The following is an 18,504-nucleotide window of genomic DNA, read 5'->3' as shown; positions in this document are numbered from 1 at the left end:
AAACCAGGGGCTCAGCCATCACCTGGGAACCACTGGAGGTAGAAAAGGTCTGCAAATGAGCATATGCAGCATGGCTGACCCAAGCACTGCTGATAGAGGCCAAAATGAGTCTGAAAGCAATGTGGCAGCTCACAGCCTTGAAGAGAACCTGCTGGTGGGTGAGGGAAGGATCTCTCCTTACCCAAGCCAGAAACCTCAACCACAGTGCAGCAGCAACCAAATCCCTTGGTCCCCTACTTGCAGTGCTGTCTTTCAAGAGCTGTGCTTGTTGAGGAGCTGCTCTGCAGCAGGGTAGCCACACTGTACTGCTTATCACCCCTTTTAAAAAGAGGATGATGATGTTGCATCCGCCCTCCTGGCTCGGTGCAGCTGGAAGAAGATGAGCTGGCAATGCTGGCAGCTGCTTGAAACACTCCAGACTCAGACCTGTCTATGCACATCCTCGCTCCCGAGGGTTTTCAGAGTAGCATGGCCAGAATGCTGAAGAAGCTTTCTTTTTAATCTCTTGATCTTCACTCTGAGTGTATTTTCCAGTGCAGGTAAAACAGAGGTGCACACTCCATGCTTGGCGTGTACTGGTGTTTCTACCAAGGTAAACAAGAGATAGCTTGGGTAATTGCAGAGAATGACCTGAGAGAAACATCCTATCTCTACAGCTGGTTCCCCTGGCACAGGAGCAGGCAGGGCAGGAAAACTTGCCCTGCCAGGATATCAGGAGTGTCTCTCCTTATTCAAACAATAAGAAATTAGATTCATCAGTCTTTGCTTCAGCTAAATTCCAAGTCAAGCGTGAAGGAAACTTTTATTTGACTGAGGTTTGAGGGAGTTGTTGGTGGGGTTTGGCTCAACTGCTGTACTCTGGCATCTGCGTTGTATGCACATCCTAAATTCATGAGTCAGTTCTATCCATGATATTCTGAGGCTTCAGGTTTGGTTGGGGAGCTGGCAGACCACAGCTCTTGGCATCACTTCATTTCTCACTTGTGGTGTTACAGGCAGGGATGAGACATTCCAGTGTTTGCTCAGGTCCAACCCTTGCAACAGAACGATACCTTCAGCAAGCTCCAAAGAAGCCCCTACTGTGCAAAGTATTTTTTATATGGCTAAAAATTTGTGTGTGGGTTTTTGGTGGGTTGTGGTTTTTTTGTTTTGGTTTTGTGTGTGTGTGTGTGGTTGTTTGGTTGTTGTTGGTTTTTTTAAGCAGGAGACAACCCAGCTGAAAACAAAGAGGATTACATGATATTATGGAGAGCAGAATTTGGCATGCAGGTTATGAAGCAGACAATCCCACTGGGTGGAAGTGTTCAACAATACTACAGAGCCTGACCACTTCTTCCCTAGGCTTCAGCTGGGGCCAAGGACAAATTCTAAGTAGAATTCTGTCTACTGGTACCAATGAGTAGGGAGAGAGAATCTCTCCTATGTATGTGTTTTAATTTAGTGCATTTGGGGGGGGGTAAGTGAAGATGATGACAGTTGACTTTGCTTTGCAAGCTGTGTGCCAAAATATTTTTGTAGCTTGCTTTAAAAACTTAGCTTTTCTAAGCAAGTTAAATGGGTTTAAATCCAGAACTGTTAAAATTGGTGAAAGTTTAGCCATTGTCTTTTATAGTAACAGGAATGCAAGAAAGGAGACACCAACTCAGAGAAGTGATTCATCTGGCTCAGTATCCTCTCCCTCAGTAATGGCCTCAGGTGGATGCCTGATGAGAAGCATGAATGAGGTATCTGTGCAGTGATGCTTGCTGCTCCAGACAATTTGTGAAATCCATGAGCTGGACAAGGTGTTCACAGCAGTTTTTGGTTGATTTTTGTGAACTTTCCTCATCTCCTCATAAACGTATGTAAACCTTTCACAAGTCACTGTGTCCTGGAGAAGGAGCTCTGCAGGTGCAATGTCTGTTGTGGAAAGGAGCATGTGCCTTTGCCTTGTTCTGTGTGTGGCTCCTTTCTGTGGCTTCACTCTGCACCTCTTGATACATTAACTAAGGAGGGAAAAATCAGTCCCTGGAAACTCTCCACATGCCACTCCTGATGTGTCAGACTACCCCAGACCCCCTCAGTTGTCTTTAAATGAAGACATGTTTGTGAAGAATCTTTGTACACCTAGTGTTGGGTGTTTTTTTGTTGTTGTTGTGGATTTGTGGTGTTTTGTTTGTTTTGGTTTTGATGGAAGTTGTTTTATTGCTGTTGCCCTTCCCTGAACCTTTTTGCATTCCAGTATATCATCTTTTAGTAGAGAGAGAAATGCACCCCTACACAAGGTCTGGGTCAAGCTTAGGTTTATGCAGTGGAATACAGCCACTGTCTGCTTTGCTCCTTATTTTTCTGTTAAGTGAGAAAAGTGTCAAACCTTAACCACCCCTGTACCACTTTGACTGGTACTGAGCATTTGGACCATACTGGTAGAGGATCTGGAAAGAACATTCCACCTCTTCCAAGGGTTTAGCTGGCTGCAGCCCAGGGTGGCTCCCTGGCAGGAGCTCTTTGAGAAGAGGCTGGAAGGGTCCTTGTCTGTCTCATCACCCCAGGGCAAATGCAAGTTGGAGGGGATTCCTGTTTCTAGACACCTCAGTCTGTAATTTTGGACTGGCTAGACCAGCTTGTGGGAGCTGCGAAAAGAGGAGGGGATTTAGTTTTGAAGCATTCCTTGAAAGTGTTTTTCAAGAGGTTTCTTAAATCTGTCTGCTTATGTAGGACTCATCTGTTGAGTGGGCAGCAAATAAATGTAATCGAACATAGGGAGCACATTGTCAACATTAGGAACATTCACCATCTGGGACTTAGAGGATTCTTCCTCTCCCTCTTTTTCTTGTGTTTTAGTCCAGGTGGTTTTGGGTGGACTGGACAGCAAATCTGAGGCAGAGGCTGGAAGTTAGCTCCTCAGATGCAGTGGTGAAGGTTGTCAGTGGAATGGGAGACTTATTTACCACTTACCACTTTTAGAGGATGTGCAGCAGTTAGAAACCAATGTTTTTGAGCAATCATCAATAAATGCTGCAAAAAAAGTGCCACAAGCCAAATTATTTTCCACTCCAAGTCCTATTTTCTTCATTTTTTCCTGTCTCTAATCCAAGCCATGACTAGTAATGCTTCCTCGTGCCAAATAACTTTCACATAGATATCAGTTTGAAGCTTGCTGAAGAGCAGTCACAGCTTGTCTATCCTGCCTGCTGTCGCCTTCATGCAGGTTTAGAGCTGTTGTCCTACCCCCAGTGCTCTTGCAAGGGGGTGCAGAGGCAAGTCCTTTGTGGACTCTACAGGTCTGGAACCAAGGACCTCTGCTGCAGTGATGATGGGCTGGGATGCAAACACTGGTGCCAGGAGTGCAGCTGTCAGCAGAGAGTCTGTTGTACCTCATTGTGAAGGCCAAGCAATGAGGACTTAGGGGACATCACTCTGGTTCTGGCCTTGTCTGCCCCTTGCTTTCCCATAGCTATGCAGTGAAAGTGATCTCATGAATACAGATTTGGAAGGAAAAAAGCCAAGCTACCAAATGCTTTTGTATCAGTAAACATAAAGTAATGTGGAAAAGGCTAGAGTTAAATTTACTCCTGTTTTGGAGACTGGGGGCCTTCAGGCACACCCCCTGTGGAGAGATATTAAAGAATAAATTAGTAACCTCATTTTTCAGCAATTACTAGCTCTGGCTTTGGGGAATTTTAGTTCAAGCCCTTAGCAATGGAGTTACAATGCATAATTACATGACTTGAGATGCAGTTAAATAGATGCAAATCATCTGGGTATGCTATCTGTCCATTTAATCAGTGATTTGCTTGCCATTTGGGTACAGAAAATACTTTGTTAAAAAATGAGTTGAATATACGTCCAATAAGAGCATCAGTGGGAAATAATGAAGTGTAGCTGCTTTGCTCCTAGTGAAGAGCAGCCAGGAGCTCCCTGGTGTAGGTAATTTACTCTGAACTTTATGCAATACAGTCAGCTAATTTGATGCACAATACAAGCCATACATGATTCCTCTGTTCTCTGTTTATGATCTTTTCCATTAATCTTTAACCTTATTAGAACCACATCAACTGGCTCCTTTATTTTCTGGGTGTTCCCCTTAATTTGAATCCTACTTTTCATTTTTGGGGATATCTCTCTTTACCATTAGCATTGTTGTATATTCCTGATACTCTGGTATTTTTCTGGAAATAAGTGTAAGGATTTTGCAGCAAGTTCACAGGTTTTGGTTAGGGAATGCAAACTATTCTCTTTGCAGCCAGTAAAATGATGTGTGTTGATGTAAAGAAATTTGTCAGCAGATGAGGCTGTGTGTGCATGCACATAGGTGTCTGGGATAGACCCGTGGGCCCCACCACCGGGTGAGCAACCTGAATAAAAACCCATTTGAAATGGTAAAAATCCTTCTGCATTTCAGGGGCTAAACGAGATGTGAACTTCACCACTAATTTTTCATTAGGCTTTCCTAGCCCTTACCTGAGGTTGTATGTAGAGACTGAATTGGTGCCTGGTCTGTTTGCACGGTGCCCTAACGGCTGACAAGGGCTCCAAGGAACTACAGCACTATGAAGAAAAAAGACCAATTATTACTTTGCCACCTGAAGAAAAGCAACAAGTTTCCATTCTCTGCAAGGTAAACTTTTTTTTTCTTTCTTTTTTTACAGGCAGGAGAGGGATGTGCATCCCTGCCAGGACACTGCAAACCCTGTAGTCCTCAAAGTCCCAGCTGAGCCAACCCTGCACTTCCCACATGGAGGAGGTCATTCTCAGCTGTGTGTATGACAGCCTTTCAGAAGGGTTTGCCACCTTGTAATATAAACTCACTGAGCTTAAGCATCAAAAAATGTACCATGCTAGCTGTAAAAAATAAAAATAAACCAAAGCAATCCCTGCAGTCCTCTGGTGGTTCTGCACCAGGTTCATCACTTGTTGGGGGAATATTTACCATGGAGGGACAACCTGTCCTTGACCTGTCATAGCCTGCTCCCTCCCAAGGTCCAGCTGATTTCTTGGTGGTTCAAGCACTAACTTGGGACTTGGAGATCACACCACTGTGCCTTGTCACTCCCTTTGGAGACACAGAATCTTAGAATCCTTTTGGTCAGAGAAGACCTTTAAGGTCATTAAGTCCAACCATTAACTGAGCACACTGCTGAATCCACCGCTAAACCATGTCCCTAAGTGCCACATCTACACGTTCTTTAAATACCTCCAGGGATGGTGACTCAACTCTGGGCAGTCTGTTCCAGTGCCTGACAACCCTCTTTTCAATAACATTTGAGATTCAGATAGGAATACCTCTGACTTTTCCAAGGTAGATGGGCAAGTCAAGCATCAGTGTTAATTGTTCTCTGCAAGTGCTTCAACAGCTTAGCTGGTTCACAGAATAAAACTCTCTAAATGCTTTCTTCTCAGTGGCTAAGTTAATAAATCTCTCCTCAGATCTCTTAGCTCTTCCGTTCCTCACCTGTGCTGTACCCTGCTTGGGTAATACTTTCTCCCATGGAGTTTGTCAAGATATGTTTGTTAGTGCAGTGCTTATGTACTGTGGAAATGGAGGACAAAAACAGTTTTTCAGATGAGATGGCCAAGAGGAAACTTCTATGTATCAAAGTACACTGCAAGATTCCTGCTGCTGAAGGAGGGCTTTTTTTCTCAACTGCTTCCAAAATCCTCTGTGTTCTCTGATGTTTGTAGGTGGTGAGCATGAGCCCGGGGCTGAAAAGGAGAAACAAAGGACACCAGGAAGAAGCAGCAGACAGACATTACCTGTCCCTGCCATGGAAAGATAGAATCATAGAATGGTTTGGGTTGGAAGGGACCCTAGAGGTCATCTAGATCCAAACTCCCTGCTATGGGTGAGGAACACCTCCCACTAGACCATGTTGCTCAGAGCCCTATCCAACCTAGCCTTGAATGCTCCTGAGGAGGATGGAGTGGCCTTGCAGCTGTTGAAGAGATTGAAAACAGGAGGTAACAAGGGTAATGGGGTGGAATAGATGAGTGAGAATTAAATGAAAGCTTGGGGTGCAGTTGTGCTGCAGATCAGCAGTGGTTTGGCAGCAGGTACTAGGAGAGGGAGTTTCATCATGGTCTCCATTGGGATGACACAGAAACATTTGTTTAGTTTTGCTTTTTTTTTGGTGCATCATCATACTGTAGCAGAAATGGTGCCAAGGATCAGCTGCATCATCTACCACCTTCACAGTCTTGGAGAGTGGTGCAGCAGTATTTTCACTCTGCCCCATCCTGCTGCATCCATGGAAGCAGTTGCCTGTTCCCCTTTTGCTTTTCAGACAGCAGCCACGTGGCCCCAGCTGGCAGAAGTGCATTTCAGGGGATTCCTAGAGGCTTTGGTTGCCACAGAAAGTATGTTTTTCTCCCAGATGTCAGGTTGAAAATTGTACTTCGATGATAAAATTTATAGAAATCAAGATTTTTCTTTCCAGGTTTTCTTTTTGCCTTTACACTCTCATTTTCTCATGAAAGTGTTATAGCTCTAGTAAATCTGTAGGTGAATCTCCATCCAACCTGTGCCCTGATATGATTAGGTCCCACTCCCTGTTTATCTTGTAAGCACGTTTTTAGCACTCACAGCTATAGAATAACAAATATGCAACAAGCATGACATCACCTTTTGTATATTTATGTCCCTGCCACTGAAAAGACAGCAGTTCCCACAGATGGAGCCACAGTTGTGAAACAGAGGTGTTAATGATGCTGATGGCAGATGGCAGCCTTGACTTGTATGTTTCCCATTTGTTTTCAACCAGCAGTTTAATGTTACTGCAGTGCACTGAGGAAATAATGCCAAGTGTGGTGCTAAATGTATCCATATATATTTAAAAATTTCATCCTTATTAGCTAATTTGATAGCTTTGCCTTTGACATGTTAACAATGTGCTCTTCATGCACTTGCAAGCTGGAGCATGGGAGGCTCCACGTAAACATGAGGAAAACCTTTTTCACTGTGAAGGTGACAGAGCATTGAAACAGGCTGCCCAGAGAGGGTGTGGAGTGTCCTTCTCCTGGAGACATTCAAAACCTGCCAGGATGTGTTCTTGTGTGGCCTGCTCTAGGTGACCCTGCTCTGGCAGGGGGGTTGGACCTTTTGAGGGTGTTGATCTTTCAAGGTCCCCTCTCACCCCTAACATTCTGTGATTCCTCTGTGCCTTTTAACCAAAACCCCATTTCACTAAGTAGAACCACTTACCTGTTGCTAACTTTTCCTTTTTCAGATTGACAAAATGGAAATGATGGGTAATGGTCCTGCTTTGTTAATGTACTCCTTTGCAGTTACCTCCAGATTAGTTTAAAATATAATTTCCTAAACATGTCCATGGTTCTAAGTTCAACTACTACTAAGATGCAAAGCATCTTGCAAGAGCTACTGAGAAATAGATTATTTCACCAATTCAGTTTTTGTACAGTATTGAAACAAATTTAAGTATGCAACTTATCTATTTAAAGATGATGTTAGAGGATATGAAACTGCATGTCTCAGCCTTTCAGGATTCAGCTGCTTTATGCTAACTTTTAAAGTATTTAAAGAAGACACTCAAATGAGGAACATATTAACCCGCCCTCAAACAAACAAACCAAACAACAACAAACCAACAAACCCAAACACACGCACACACAAAAGAAACCTAAAAAACAACAAAACAAAGCCACAACAAAAAAATACCCAGCAAAAAAACTCCAATTCCTCAGGGACAAATCATGAACTTAATGCAGACTTTTTGGGTATCGTGTCTCATGACTTGCACCATTAATACAATGACAGATATTGGTGTGGTGGAGGACACATGACATGAAAAAGCAGTTTAAGCATTTTCGTACAATTAGTATGCAGGTTTTTTGGTTTTTTGTTGTTTTATTTTGTTTTGTTTTTTAAAGTTCCAGGTAAATTTAGCAGTTCAGGGTTAAACATGCTTTCAGACAAGATGTTTGTTTCAGTCCACAGCATTTTGGACTGGTAGGAAGAGAGAAATCCAGTCTGGGGATTCAAAGGTGCACTAGTGTTTTGATGTTGTCCATAATTTCATTTTACATTTTAATTTTTTAAAAAAACCTTCAGCCTGGCTTTTAATTAATTCTTATTCAAGCTCTTATTTCCTGCACAACAGGGCTTAGATGACAGAAATCAACACTGAGAACTTCTCCCATACAGGGCACTTCCTTCATCAAGGCATGAAATCAGTTTAAAATAATGGTGGCATGAACCCTCGATTTTGGTCCATATTTGGCTTCAAAGATGTTTTCTGTCTACTTGGAATGTCAGCCTCATCATTTGGCTGTGCTAGTTGTACCATTCCATAGTGTCTTGGAAAGTAATCCTCATTTGGAACAGGTTAAAGTAGAAGGAACTTTGAAGGGATCCAACTGAGATGCACCAGTGTTCATCAGAAGCAAGGGCCTGGTGGTCTGAGACTGTCAAAGAGGGTTTCTTGTACCTCCCTATTAAATAACTTTCTACATACAATAATGAATAGAAAGAATACATCCTTCCTGAATTCTAATTTTTCCTTCCCAACGTGTTTCTGAGAAACATCAGATGGTGTGTAGTTTTAGAGAGGGGTGAGAGTTTTTAATTTAACTGGGTTTAATGCCCCCAGACCTCCCTAAATTACTTCTCTGCAAATGTAGTGCTAACTCCCCACAGCCTGTTGACCTGTGTTCACCTTCCTAAGATGTTCTTTTCAGTCTGTTTTACCCATCTGAAAGCTGAATAGGCCTAGGGTGAAGATCTGTGGCCCCTACTCTCATGAGGAAAGACTGGATCCCTTGAGAAAAGTCACTTTTCCTGCTGTCTCCTTGCTGGAACTCGGCCGTGTCCTTGGAGGTGAAGCTGGCGGAGCCTCTTTTTGTGTGTGTGTAGAAAGAGTAGCATGGCCAGTATGCTAGTAAAAGGAGATATTTCCTGGGGAGAAGAAAGGAAGAAAAGAAAAGGAAAAAAAAAAAAAGCAGTATTGAATTTTGGATTTTGGAAAAGCTTTTCAATGAGGAAAAACATTAAGAGATCATCAAAAGCACAAGGTTTTTTTAAGCAGCCCTAAAGCATAAAGCTTCCATGAGTTTGAAACATCTTTCCTCATGCTCTGCATGATAAAAAACCAAAGTATTAAGTAGGGAGGTATTTCTCAGCTATGCTTTTCAAGCATTATGAATACAATTACATTGCAGCTATATTGCAATTACAGAGATTTTTCACTTATTTTAAAATACATTACCTGTATTATTTAAGATTACTATTGCCACTTTATCCAGCTTGCAAATGTAACTGCATTCTAGGCTGCTTACTAGATACCTTGTTTTTCTTAGACTTTTCTTGACTGTGGAAATTCTGGTGAGTTTTACTTCTTGACTCCAGAAGTAAGATACTGAGTTTCAGTGAGATGTATCAGTCAGAATGTTCACTGTTGCTTGTATGGTTTCATATGTAATTGTTTTAAAGGACTGCTGTATATTAGCTGTGCTGTAACCACACTGCAACCACTGCCATAGCTGAAGGGTGCCTTTCAACTGGCAATAGGACATTAATAACAGGACCCAAACCACAATTGCTTTGTTTTTGCAGTCACCACAGTCTACAGGTCCACTGATTCTTGTGTTTTATGGGTCCTGGTTAGGAGCGGGTTAGGACTGAAAAGAAAAGCAGAAAAGGCAGCTGAAAAACGAGGCTATTTATTTGCGTTTCCTTCTATGAAGATTATTTACTTTTTTTTCCCCACTGCATTTTCAGGTTTGAACCTTCTGAAATCTTGTGACGGGCAGCAAAAGAGAAAAATTCAAACAAGGTATGTCTCTCCCTTTATTTTGTAGGGAAAACCTTCATTTTTTTAGGCAGCCAAGCCAAAAAGAAACCCCAGGAGACACTGCCTGATTAACAAGTCTGCAGGGGCTGGCAGGGAGTTCTGCAAGGTTGAAAGCAAACTTGGTGTAACTGTTGGCACTCGTTCCACGTAGGAATAGTAAGTTCATTTTTGTGCGCTTCCTGATGCTCGCTTTGTGGTCGCGAGCTGATAGAAGGCAACGCTCTGACTTCCTGAATCCTCTAAATAAAGCATCCTTTCTGCATAGAGGTTTTCAGAGAAAGGCACGTTGTACTTTCTGCTTTGGTCGAGTTTTCGTGTTTGGCTCTTTGAATGAACAACTTTGGTCGTTAAACAGTTGGAAACTTATTTCAAAAGCCTTAAGTGTATTGCAAGGAAAACTATCTTCAGCTGAATGGCTTGGAGCTGCTCTCAGAAGTTTATTTACATAGCTGTTTTATTGTGCCACAGTATGAAGGGAGTCCAGGCTTCCCCTTTAATCTAAACTCCTTTTGCTTAAATCACAGATGACTTCAGTTTTCATTATTTCTAACTTTGTTTCTTTCAAGAGATTATTTTAACAAACCAGTGATTATTTAAATACCTGAGTTAATACATAATATTAGCTCTTACAAATGCAGATGTAGCAAAACAGCAAGTCAGGCAGTCCTTGGCTATGCCTGCATGGCATAATGTGAACAAGTGTGGCTGGACAGTGAGGATGCAAAGCTCGTACCCATACTTTAGTGAATCCCCCAAAAGGTCACTTGTGAGAGCTGTTCATTTTCAGGGCTACCTCTAATGTTGAGAAAAAAGCCTTTCCTTCCAGTAGAAATTAATTTATAAAACTAGGTGTTAGGAATTTAGCTAGAATTTCCTGTTCCTACTCAGCCAGGTTGAATAAAGTAGGTAGACCAGCACTGAATGCTCCATATTCCGGTCTTCTCATTTGTAATCAAATAATTGTGCTGATTTTGCATTATTCACTACACTTCTGGTTTATTATGTTACTAAATCACATTTATCTCTGTCAGGGCTCTTTTTCCTCTGGGTATTCTGTTCTTTCTTTTAACCAGATGCTTAATATTTTTGTATGGCACCAATACCAACATGTCGTTTAAAATAACATCAGTAGGGAGTTAACTCCCACTAGAAGAAAAAAGGAAAAATGAGTCCCCACAGCTATCTAGCTATCTATCAAGAAATCATCTAGTACTCTGATGACATTTGCTATGGGCAAAATAAAACAAAGCCCTAGCAGCAATAAATCAATTCTTGTGTGCGGGTACTGTCAAAATAAGCTGTTCTGGCACTCTCTGATCCAATTCATAGGCCAAGTAGTGTCGTCTTTTATACATCCAGGTGTTTTGAAATGCCATTGTGCTCAAGGAAGAGCTAGGCTGTCTCAAGTATTTACACCCACAAGGTAATAGGCATTCCCAGCTTGTGTGGGAAACTTCCTTAGGTGCCTTTAAAAGCCTGGCCATCCTCAAGTAAGCTGCTAATTGTGTGTTGCTTGAGATAAGTATATTAAAAATATTTTGGCTACAGATAAGCTTTAACATCAGAGTTGGATTCTAAATACCAAAATATCTGGAGGGGTCTGATCTTTCTTCTTGTCTTGTTTCCCCCCTCCCCCTTCTTCCCTTTTCCCCCCATTCAAATAGAATAATGACAAACAAACCCAAGGCTTTGGGTCCAAATTTTCATATGCTTACATGCTAAAGCTCTGGGATGCCTGCCTGGGTTTTGGCCTGGTCCCATCTATATCTATTGTATAAAAAGAGTTAACAGCATTCTTCTCTTCTCTCTTTTCCCCTGCAGCTGGAAAGCACTATCCTCTGCTTTCATGAAAACAAACATCAATGCTGCCTATTGTATAAGCCTCTAATTGGTCCGGTTTGCTTTCACCCAAGTGGCCTATATATCTGTAACTTCATACAGCAAGTAGCTTGTGTAGGTGTGGGATCAAAGGCTTTCCAATCAGACAGTTTTGAATCCATAAAAGTCTCAACTTCTGTCAGGAGCCTCCCCTGTTTAGATACAATGAGCTGGGAATTCAGACATATGCCTGAGATGTGAGGGGTGGAAAAAGAGCAAGAATATGATGATATTGGCCTGTTTACTTGGTGAGTTTTTTGAGTCTGAGGTCATTTTAATATTGTATATTTTTCACACCTAATGTGGGGTGTTTCACTGTGCATAAACTGCTTCTCTTCTATGCCTCAGCACCAGAATGAACATAGAAATGTAGGATGTAGAGATCATGGTAAAATCTCCTTTATTAAAATACTGCCAAATACTTTTATATAGAGATGTAATTTTAGAATGCCACTGCAAACATCACTAGAAATATTTTCTTCTCTGAAAATAAGTAATAGACTAGAAATTAAAGTTGAGTAAGAAAGACTTCTTCACTTTTACATCATACAGAGTAATACATGCACTGGGGCAGCCTGTCAGCACTAGCTGATGATTTCTGTGTCTGTGTCCTGCTTCACAGCAAAGCCTGTATTCTGAGCTTTGGAACAAAAGATTAGCAGAGATAACTGATGGAAAACATATTCCAGCTATTGACTAAGCAGCCTCACCTTCACCCTGCAGCTAATTGCAAGGTTAAAAACTGTCGTGAAAATATCCATATTTACCAACCAATTTGGTTTATTTCTGCTCCAGATAAATGAAGCAATATTCCATTACTGCCTCTGACCATGATTTAGCTTTTTTCTGTGTAGACTTGTTATGACAAAATCTCCTTCATTTTAATTAAATTTTTCCAGATACTATCTTCATCAAGCTAGCACTCAGAGAGGTACAATCATTATTTTTAATCGAAGATAGTTAATGCTTGTTAAAAATGCTAGAGGAGCATTCGTCACTACTGAAGTTTCCTGTCTTCAAGGAGAGGATCAGCAAGGTTTCCTCAGATTTGCTTTTCTAGGATGATCTTTACACCAAATTAAGACCTGGTCTACAAAAGTGGTAAGTGCTTCCTTATTTTCAGCATACAAATAATCTGGTAACTTCAATGAGATTGTCAGACTGTTTCAATGAGGCAGGTTTAAAATTAAGCATTTACTTAAATACTTGACTGCCTTTGGTATTTGACCTTTATATTTTCACACACAAAAAAAATAACAAAAAAATTAATACAACTGATTTCTAGTTAATAACCGTCACTGCTTGGAACTGGATTGAGATTTCCAGTTCATGTCAGCTGTGAGGTGGTAACAGCTTTCAGCTGCTGGCGTGCTTCAGCCTGAGCCAAGAGGAACAAGCCTAGAAATGAAGGACAATGCCTTGATTTCCTTGGGGGAGAAAGAGGCAGATGATACTAGTGTAAGACTCCTATCAGTTTGAGCTTTGCCACAGCAAGCAAATGATAATTGTTTTCTAAAGTGACCTGAATTAACCTTCTTGTAATGCCAAAAGATGTGGGCCCCTTTCAGCTACCCACAAGCAGGAAGAGCTGTCAAGGACACAGCAGCCCTGCTTCCCTGCTGACAGCCCACAGGGATGTCTCAGGTATCAAAGGACACTTCAAATGGCCCCAATAACCTATGTTTAGGCAATAGAGTTCAACCTTCCTGGCTGTGAATGGTCCCAAATGGGGATTTGCTCCCAGGTCTACAGAGGACAGGCAAACTTCCTTCTCAGCCAACTTCTGAAAGTCCATCCTTAAGAAAACTCCCACTGATGAGGCACACCAGGCTTTCATTTACTGCTGGGAAACGTGACACCTCCCTGGCTGAAGTATCTTAATTAGGCCATTAAGGCCTGGTATAAAATGGCTGAGGTAAACAGGGTCAGGAGGGCAAAGAAGGGTATCAGTGCATGGTAAAGCCTCTGCTGCTCAGTCCCAGGTGCAGACTGTCCAGAACGACATTTTCATGACTGCCTGAGCCATCTGTGTGGTGGCTCCTGGGAAGGACCCTGGGTCAGGGGTTTTTTTGTGTAGTCAGCATGTGGGGAGGGAGCCTTAGCTTCTCTCCCCGCTTCAGTGCTTCCAGTTTCTAATTCTGGTATGTTTTAATTTAGTCCAATTTTTGGATTTATAATATGTGTGCTTGAAACACCTCACCTCTGGTTTTCCTGTGCAAGAGCTTGTTCCAGAACAAGGCTCGGGCACCCACTTTTCTTAGTATTTTTTTCCAGAAATGTTTAACTCCAGGAGACTGAATTGAAAGAATTTGGTGAAGTGTCAGAGCTAGGGCCTGCATACATACATCTACATAACCAGGATGCAAGTGCAGGTGTTTGGTGGTGTCTTTGTACGCTGGTGGGTACAAAAAAGAGACACATCTAAAATATTCGCCATAAAAAAAACAAACCAAAAAAGGAGAACTCTAGAACAGAATAAGTTTCTTTTTTTTCCTGTACATCTAGATGGCAAAAAGTTTTTTTTGCTTTGAAGACTCAGCTTTTCTGATGTCAAGAATTTATGCTCAGGAGTGACATAAGGCTGTCATCTGTAGATGTGGGAAACTGAATGCAAGTGTGAAACCCTCAGCTTATAACTCACATTCCTGCAACCAGTTTTTTATGTGCTTATAATTTGAGAGTTAGTATTTGATCAGGCTGTTAAGGCTAGGTGAGTTGTTGCTGTTTTGTTTTTGGGTTTTTTTTCAATCCAAACATTCTGCTGGCAAAATACACTGAGCAACCAGCACGACTGCCGAGTTTGCCTGTAACGAGGAGAGTTGTTTTTGAGGAGGTTAAAATGTGGCTGAAAAAAATGAGAGAAAGGGGAAATATTTTGATCGTTTAAACCCTCTGTGAAAATTGCATTCTGCGGGCTGCGGGGGCCCCCCTCGTTCCTGGGCAGAAAAGGGTCTTCCTAGAGCGTGTTTTTGTTTTGTTGTTTTTTTTTGTTTTGTTTTGTTTTGTTCAACCGGTGTCAGTTTGCTGAGGGAAAGGTGTGCTGTGAGAATTCCTAGGCTGGACTGCAGCACGGTTAGCGTCTGATTTAAAAAGGAAATAAATAATAATGATATGATAATGATGATGATGATGATGATAATAATAATAATAATAATAAACAACCCGAAGTTGGTAAAGCCGTAAAAAGAGAGTGACTGAACTAAGCCCAGCAGGGCTGTAACCTCGGGCCCCCCCCCCCACCCCGGCGGGTGCTGCAGCCCCTCGGGAGCCGTGCCCAGCCCCGCAGGTGCCCCGCAGGCAGCTCCCGCAGCTCAACACCAACACCCCGCAGCACCCTGCCTGCCGGGCGGGCAGGGGCAGACCTGACCCGCAGCCCAAGCCCCGCCGCCGCTCCGGGGAGGCTAGGACCCGCACCCCGGCTCTGCGGGGGCTGTGTGTGTGTGTGTGCGTGTGCCGGCGGGGCGGGGCGGGGGGAGGTGCGGAGGGCGGGAGGGAGGGAGGGCAGCGGCGCCGCGCTCCTGCCAGCGCCGCAGGGGCCGCGCTGAGCGCCCGGGCCGCCCGCGCAGCGCCGCGGCTCTCCCGCCTGCCCGCCCCGCCGCGGGCTGACTTCTTCTTTTACGTTTCGTTTTTTTTTAAGGGGAGGAGGAGGAGGAGGAGGAGGGCAGGGTCCGGCTAAAGCATGAGCCAGAATGTCTGAGAGAATGTCCAGCTTTCTGTACATCGGGGACATCGTGTCCCTGTACGCCGAGGGCTCCGTCAACGGGTTCATCAGCACGCTGGGGTGAGTGCGGGGGCGGGAGGTGCGGGGGGTGCGGGGCGCGGGCCGTGCCCGCCGCGGGAGCCGGCCCCGCCGCACAGGAAGCGGGCGGCAGCGGCCGGGGGAAAGTAGGAAGTGGTGAGCGGCGGGGAAGGGAGGAATGAAAGAAGTTCTGGCCCAGGCCCGGGGCGGCGGGGCCCGAGCGGCACCGGCAGCGGTCCCGGCGGGGCTGCCCCGCTCCCCGCTCGGCTCCTGCGGGGCCGTGCCAGCCCGAACCGCAGTCGATCCCTGCCCTTGGCCGGGCTCCGCGCTGTACGAGAAACCCTCTGCTCTGCCCTCCGGCGTTTACGTATTCGCCACAGCCAGCTTTTTTCTTTTTTTTTTTTTTTCTCTGAGGGGGGAGGCTCGATTTTATTGCACGTCGGAGATTTTTTTAATTATTATTATTATTATTTTGGCAAAGAAGTGACTGACTGAAACTTTGCTTTCTTGCTGGTCGCCGTAGCCAGCTCGTTAAACGTGCATCCCTTTTTGGTTTGCGTTTGCCTTTCCTGCGGTTGTTAGTGATCAGATACTTGTAATCAGCTATTTACAATCAGATATTTAATTTGACGGGGAGGTGCTTTTGCCATGAGCTCTTTCTCTTTGTAGGGTGAAAAGCTGTAGCTTCGCGGTGGCTACTCCGCTGAACTGCTGCTGCTTGGTTGCGGTTTTTGTTGACCTGGACCACTCTTAAGTCACATTTTTGGAATCCAGGATAGAAAGCCACAGTGAATGATGATAGGAATACACTGAGGTATTTCTTTGAACCATCGTGTTGCTTGGTTGTAGTGACATGTCCTGAGGGTGCAGTGGCTCCCTCTGATGTTCCTGGGGGAGCTGCAGTAGTTGTCAGTGACCCTGTGGCATGTCCAAAGTAAGCACGTCTTGAAACCTTTGTCAATAGAAACATCTCCTTCCTGCACTGCATGAATCGTAGCGATCCGATTGACAGGGCAGTCAGACTGTAGTTAACATTAGTGTCATTTGCCGCTTAAACGTTAGCTGTACCTTCAGGACAACAGTTAAACTTGCTAAGGCTGATCTGCTACTAATTAATGTGTTCCTGGGTATCACCCTGTGTCCTGAGATCTCTTCCATCAGGAACTGTATGGTGAAGTATGGGAAGCATTAAAGTGCAAACAATGCATGTCGAAGTTACTTGGTGTGGTACTGTTACTGTACAAGAGTTCAAGGTCCTTTATATTTTTTAATGTTTTTTTTCCTATCCTTGCTGTTCACTGATTTCACCCGTTGATAAGTGTTTTTCCATGGTTTGTTCCTCTATTTGTTAATTTTATGCCTTCTTTATCCGTAACACTCTGTTTCGTCTCACATCTCTTTTTGTTTTGCTGACTCTTGTAATTTTAAATCCTCTCTGAAATCGCTTGCTTTCTGCAACTGTTAATCACTGGCTATTGTTTCTTATCCTTGTAGCCCCAGCATTTCTTTTTTTATGGGCATAATTTGTTGTTGAGATGTTTGGGTTTGCTGTTCTGTCTCATTGCTGTGTTCTGTTGTCTGGGGGGAGCTACATTTGCCGTAGTTTTGCTTTTTGTTATGTTGAGAAGCGTTCCTAGTTTCTGAGCATACCTGCTTGTCTACAGCCATAGACTTTTCTGCTGTGACTGGTGCTTGTACAACTGCGTGTCACTTGAATGCCTGTTGGCGTTCTTGTGTGTCCCCTCATCCCTTGGGGTTAGGGCAGGACATTTTCCCCCAGATTTATAGGTGGGAAGCCAGGATCAAAGCTTGCCTGAGGCACGTGAGAGCTCTTATACCAGAAGAAATAATTGAACTCAAGCCAACACCCTAACCAGCAAGACTATCCAGGCTCTCTTTTAGCCAGCTAACCCTGCCCAAGAAAACTACACGGGAGGAGACAGGACTCCTGTGTGCATCTATCCTTCAGCAGCAGGCTGGGAGCTCAACAATGCTGATGGAGCTCTGTTAGCTTTTCAGTACAACTTGTTGTGCCCTGCCCTCTGGCTTGGTAAAGGTAGCCACAGAGCTGGAGTCAAGGAGCTGAAGGCCTTGAAAGAAATGTGAAGGCGCCAATGGAAAACTCCCATGTTTACTAAGTGGGTATGCTGACCCCTCTGCTGGTGGTACAAGAGCTTGGACTGAAATTCAAAGTTACAATGCCAGTTCATGCTGTCTCTGCCAGCTATTGGAATTACTGCTTTTGAACCGGTTGTAGCAAGACAAGAGGCAGAATAATCAACTGTACATTTCAGGGAAGTAGTTTCCCCAGCTGCTTATGTGGCGTGCAACCACTGCTAAACTTCTGCATCTCCCACATTCCTGAGAGTCCTCTGATCGCAAGTATCTGAAAAGAGGTGGCCTCGTCTTCCAGAGGTGTCCCTTATTGGTGAGGACAGAGCAGGGTAGGAGGGGAATGATTGCTTGATCGCTTCATTTAGCTGATGTTGGTTCCTGTTTTATTGCTCTTGCCTGTATTGCTCAGGGTGCTGCTTTGAAAGGTGTTGGGCAAACTAACTTGTCACTTACGCTGTTGGGTCCATCGGGTAGTCTCGTGCAGTTGCAAGAACTTGAAATCCAGCTCAGGTCTAGTTACTCTGCAGTAGGGAGAGAGTCCTGTTTATTTTAAGCTGTCAAAGGCTAATTGTTTCTTAAAGTGTGAGGTGATTCTATAAAACAAGATAGAAAAGTGCACAGGGCCTCTCCAAGCAGGGGAGGTCTGTCACGTCAGTGGACCTTACTCCCTGAAGAGTTGAACCAGCTCAACAGATTATTTTTGAAAGAGATTTCTAAGCAAAGGCTCTTTCATGGCTTTTAGAGTAGTTTTTGCTCACTTGCTAGTGCAGAAATTTGCTCAGTTTCCCCAGGAAACATAAAAGCAAGAGAAAGATGCAGCTGAGCTATTCAGATCAAGCGTAGGGTCAGGTTAATGTCTACTATAACCTGAGTATGAAAATCTTCCTCTTGTGCATTTTAGGAGGTCCTAGCCTCCTTGTTTAGGCAATGAGGGATCCATGCCTCTTGCCCTGTGTCCAGGTGAGAGTGCTGAGTGGTGCTAGGTGA

At 43.7% G+C, this 18,504-nt stretch overlaps 1 protein-coding gene across 4 annotated transcripts in view; it reads left to right on the top strand.

Annotated features, from left to right (window-relative positions):
- Positions 1-15,342: 15,342 nt before the first annotated feature.
- Positions 15,343-18,504, top strand: part of ITPR2 (inositol 1,4,5-trisphosphate receptor type 2) — a 270,523-nt gene continuing 267,361 nt past the window's right edge. For 3 of the 4 annotated variants that reach the window (XM_051628013.1, XM_051628027.1, XM_051628007.1), the window contains exon 1: positions 15,343-15,444. In XM_051628013.1, coding sequence (XP_051483973.1) covers positions 15,353-15,444 — 92 coding nt within the window. In that variant the 5' untranslated portion in view covers positions 15,343-15,352. Of the gene's footprint in view, positions 15,445-16,071; positions 16,217-18,504 lie in introns of all 4 variants that reach the window. The other variant, XM_051628016.1, reaches the window with a different exon arrangement.

Source organism: Apus apus, chromosome 1, assembly GCF_020740795.1.
Source record: "Apus apus isolate bApuApu2 chromosome 1, bApuApu2.pri.cur, whole genome shotgun sequence".
NCBI classification, from domain to species: domain Eukaryota; kingdom Metazoa; phylum Chordata; class Aves; order Apodiformes; family Apodidae; genus Apus; species Apus apus.
Note: the sequence above shows the minus strand (reverse complement) of the source record. Positions and strands in the feature narration are given on the sequence as shown.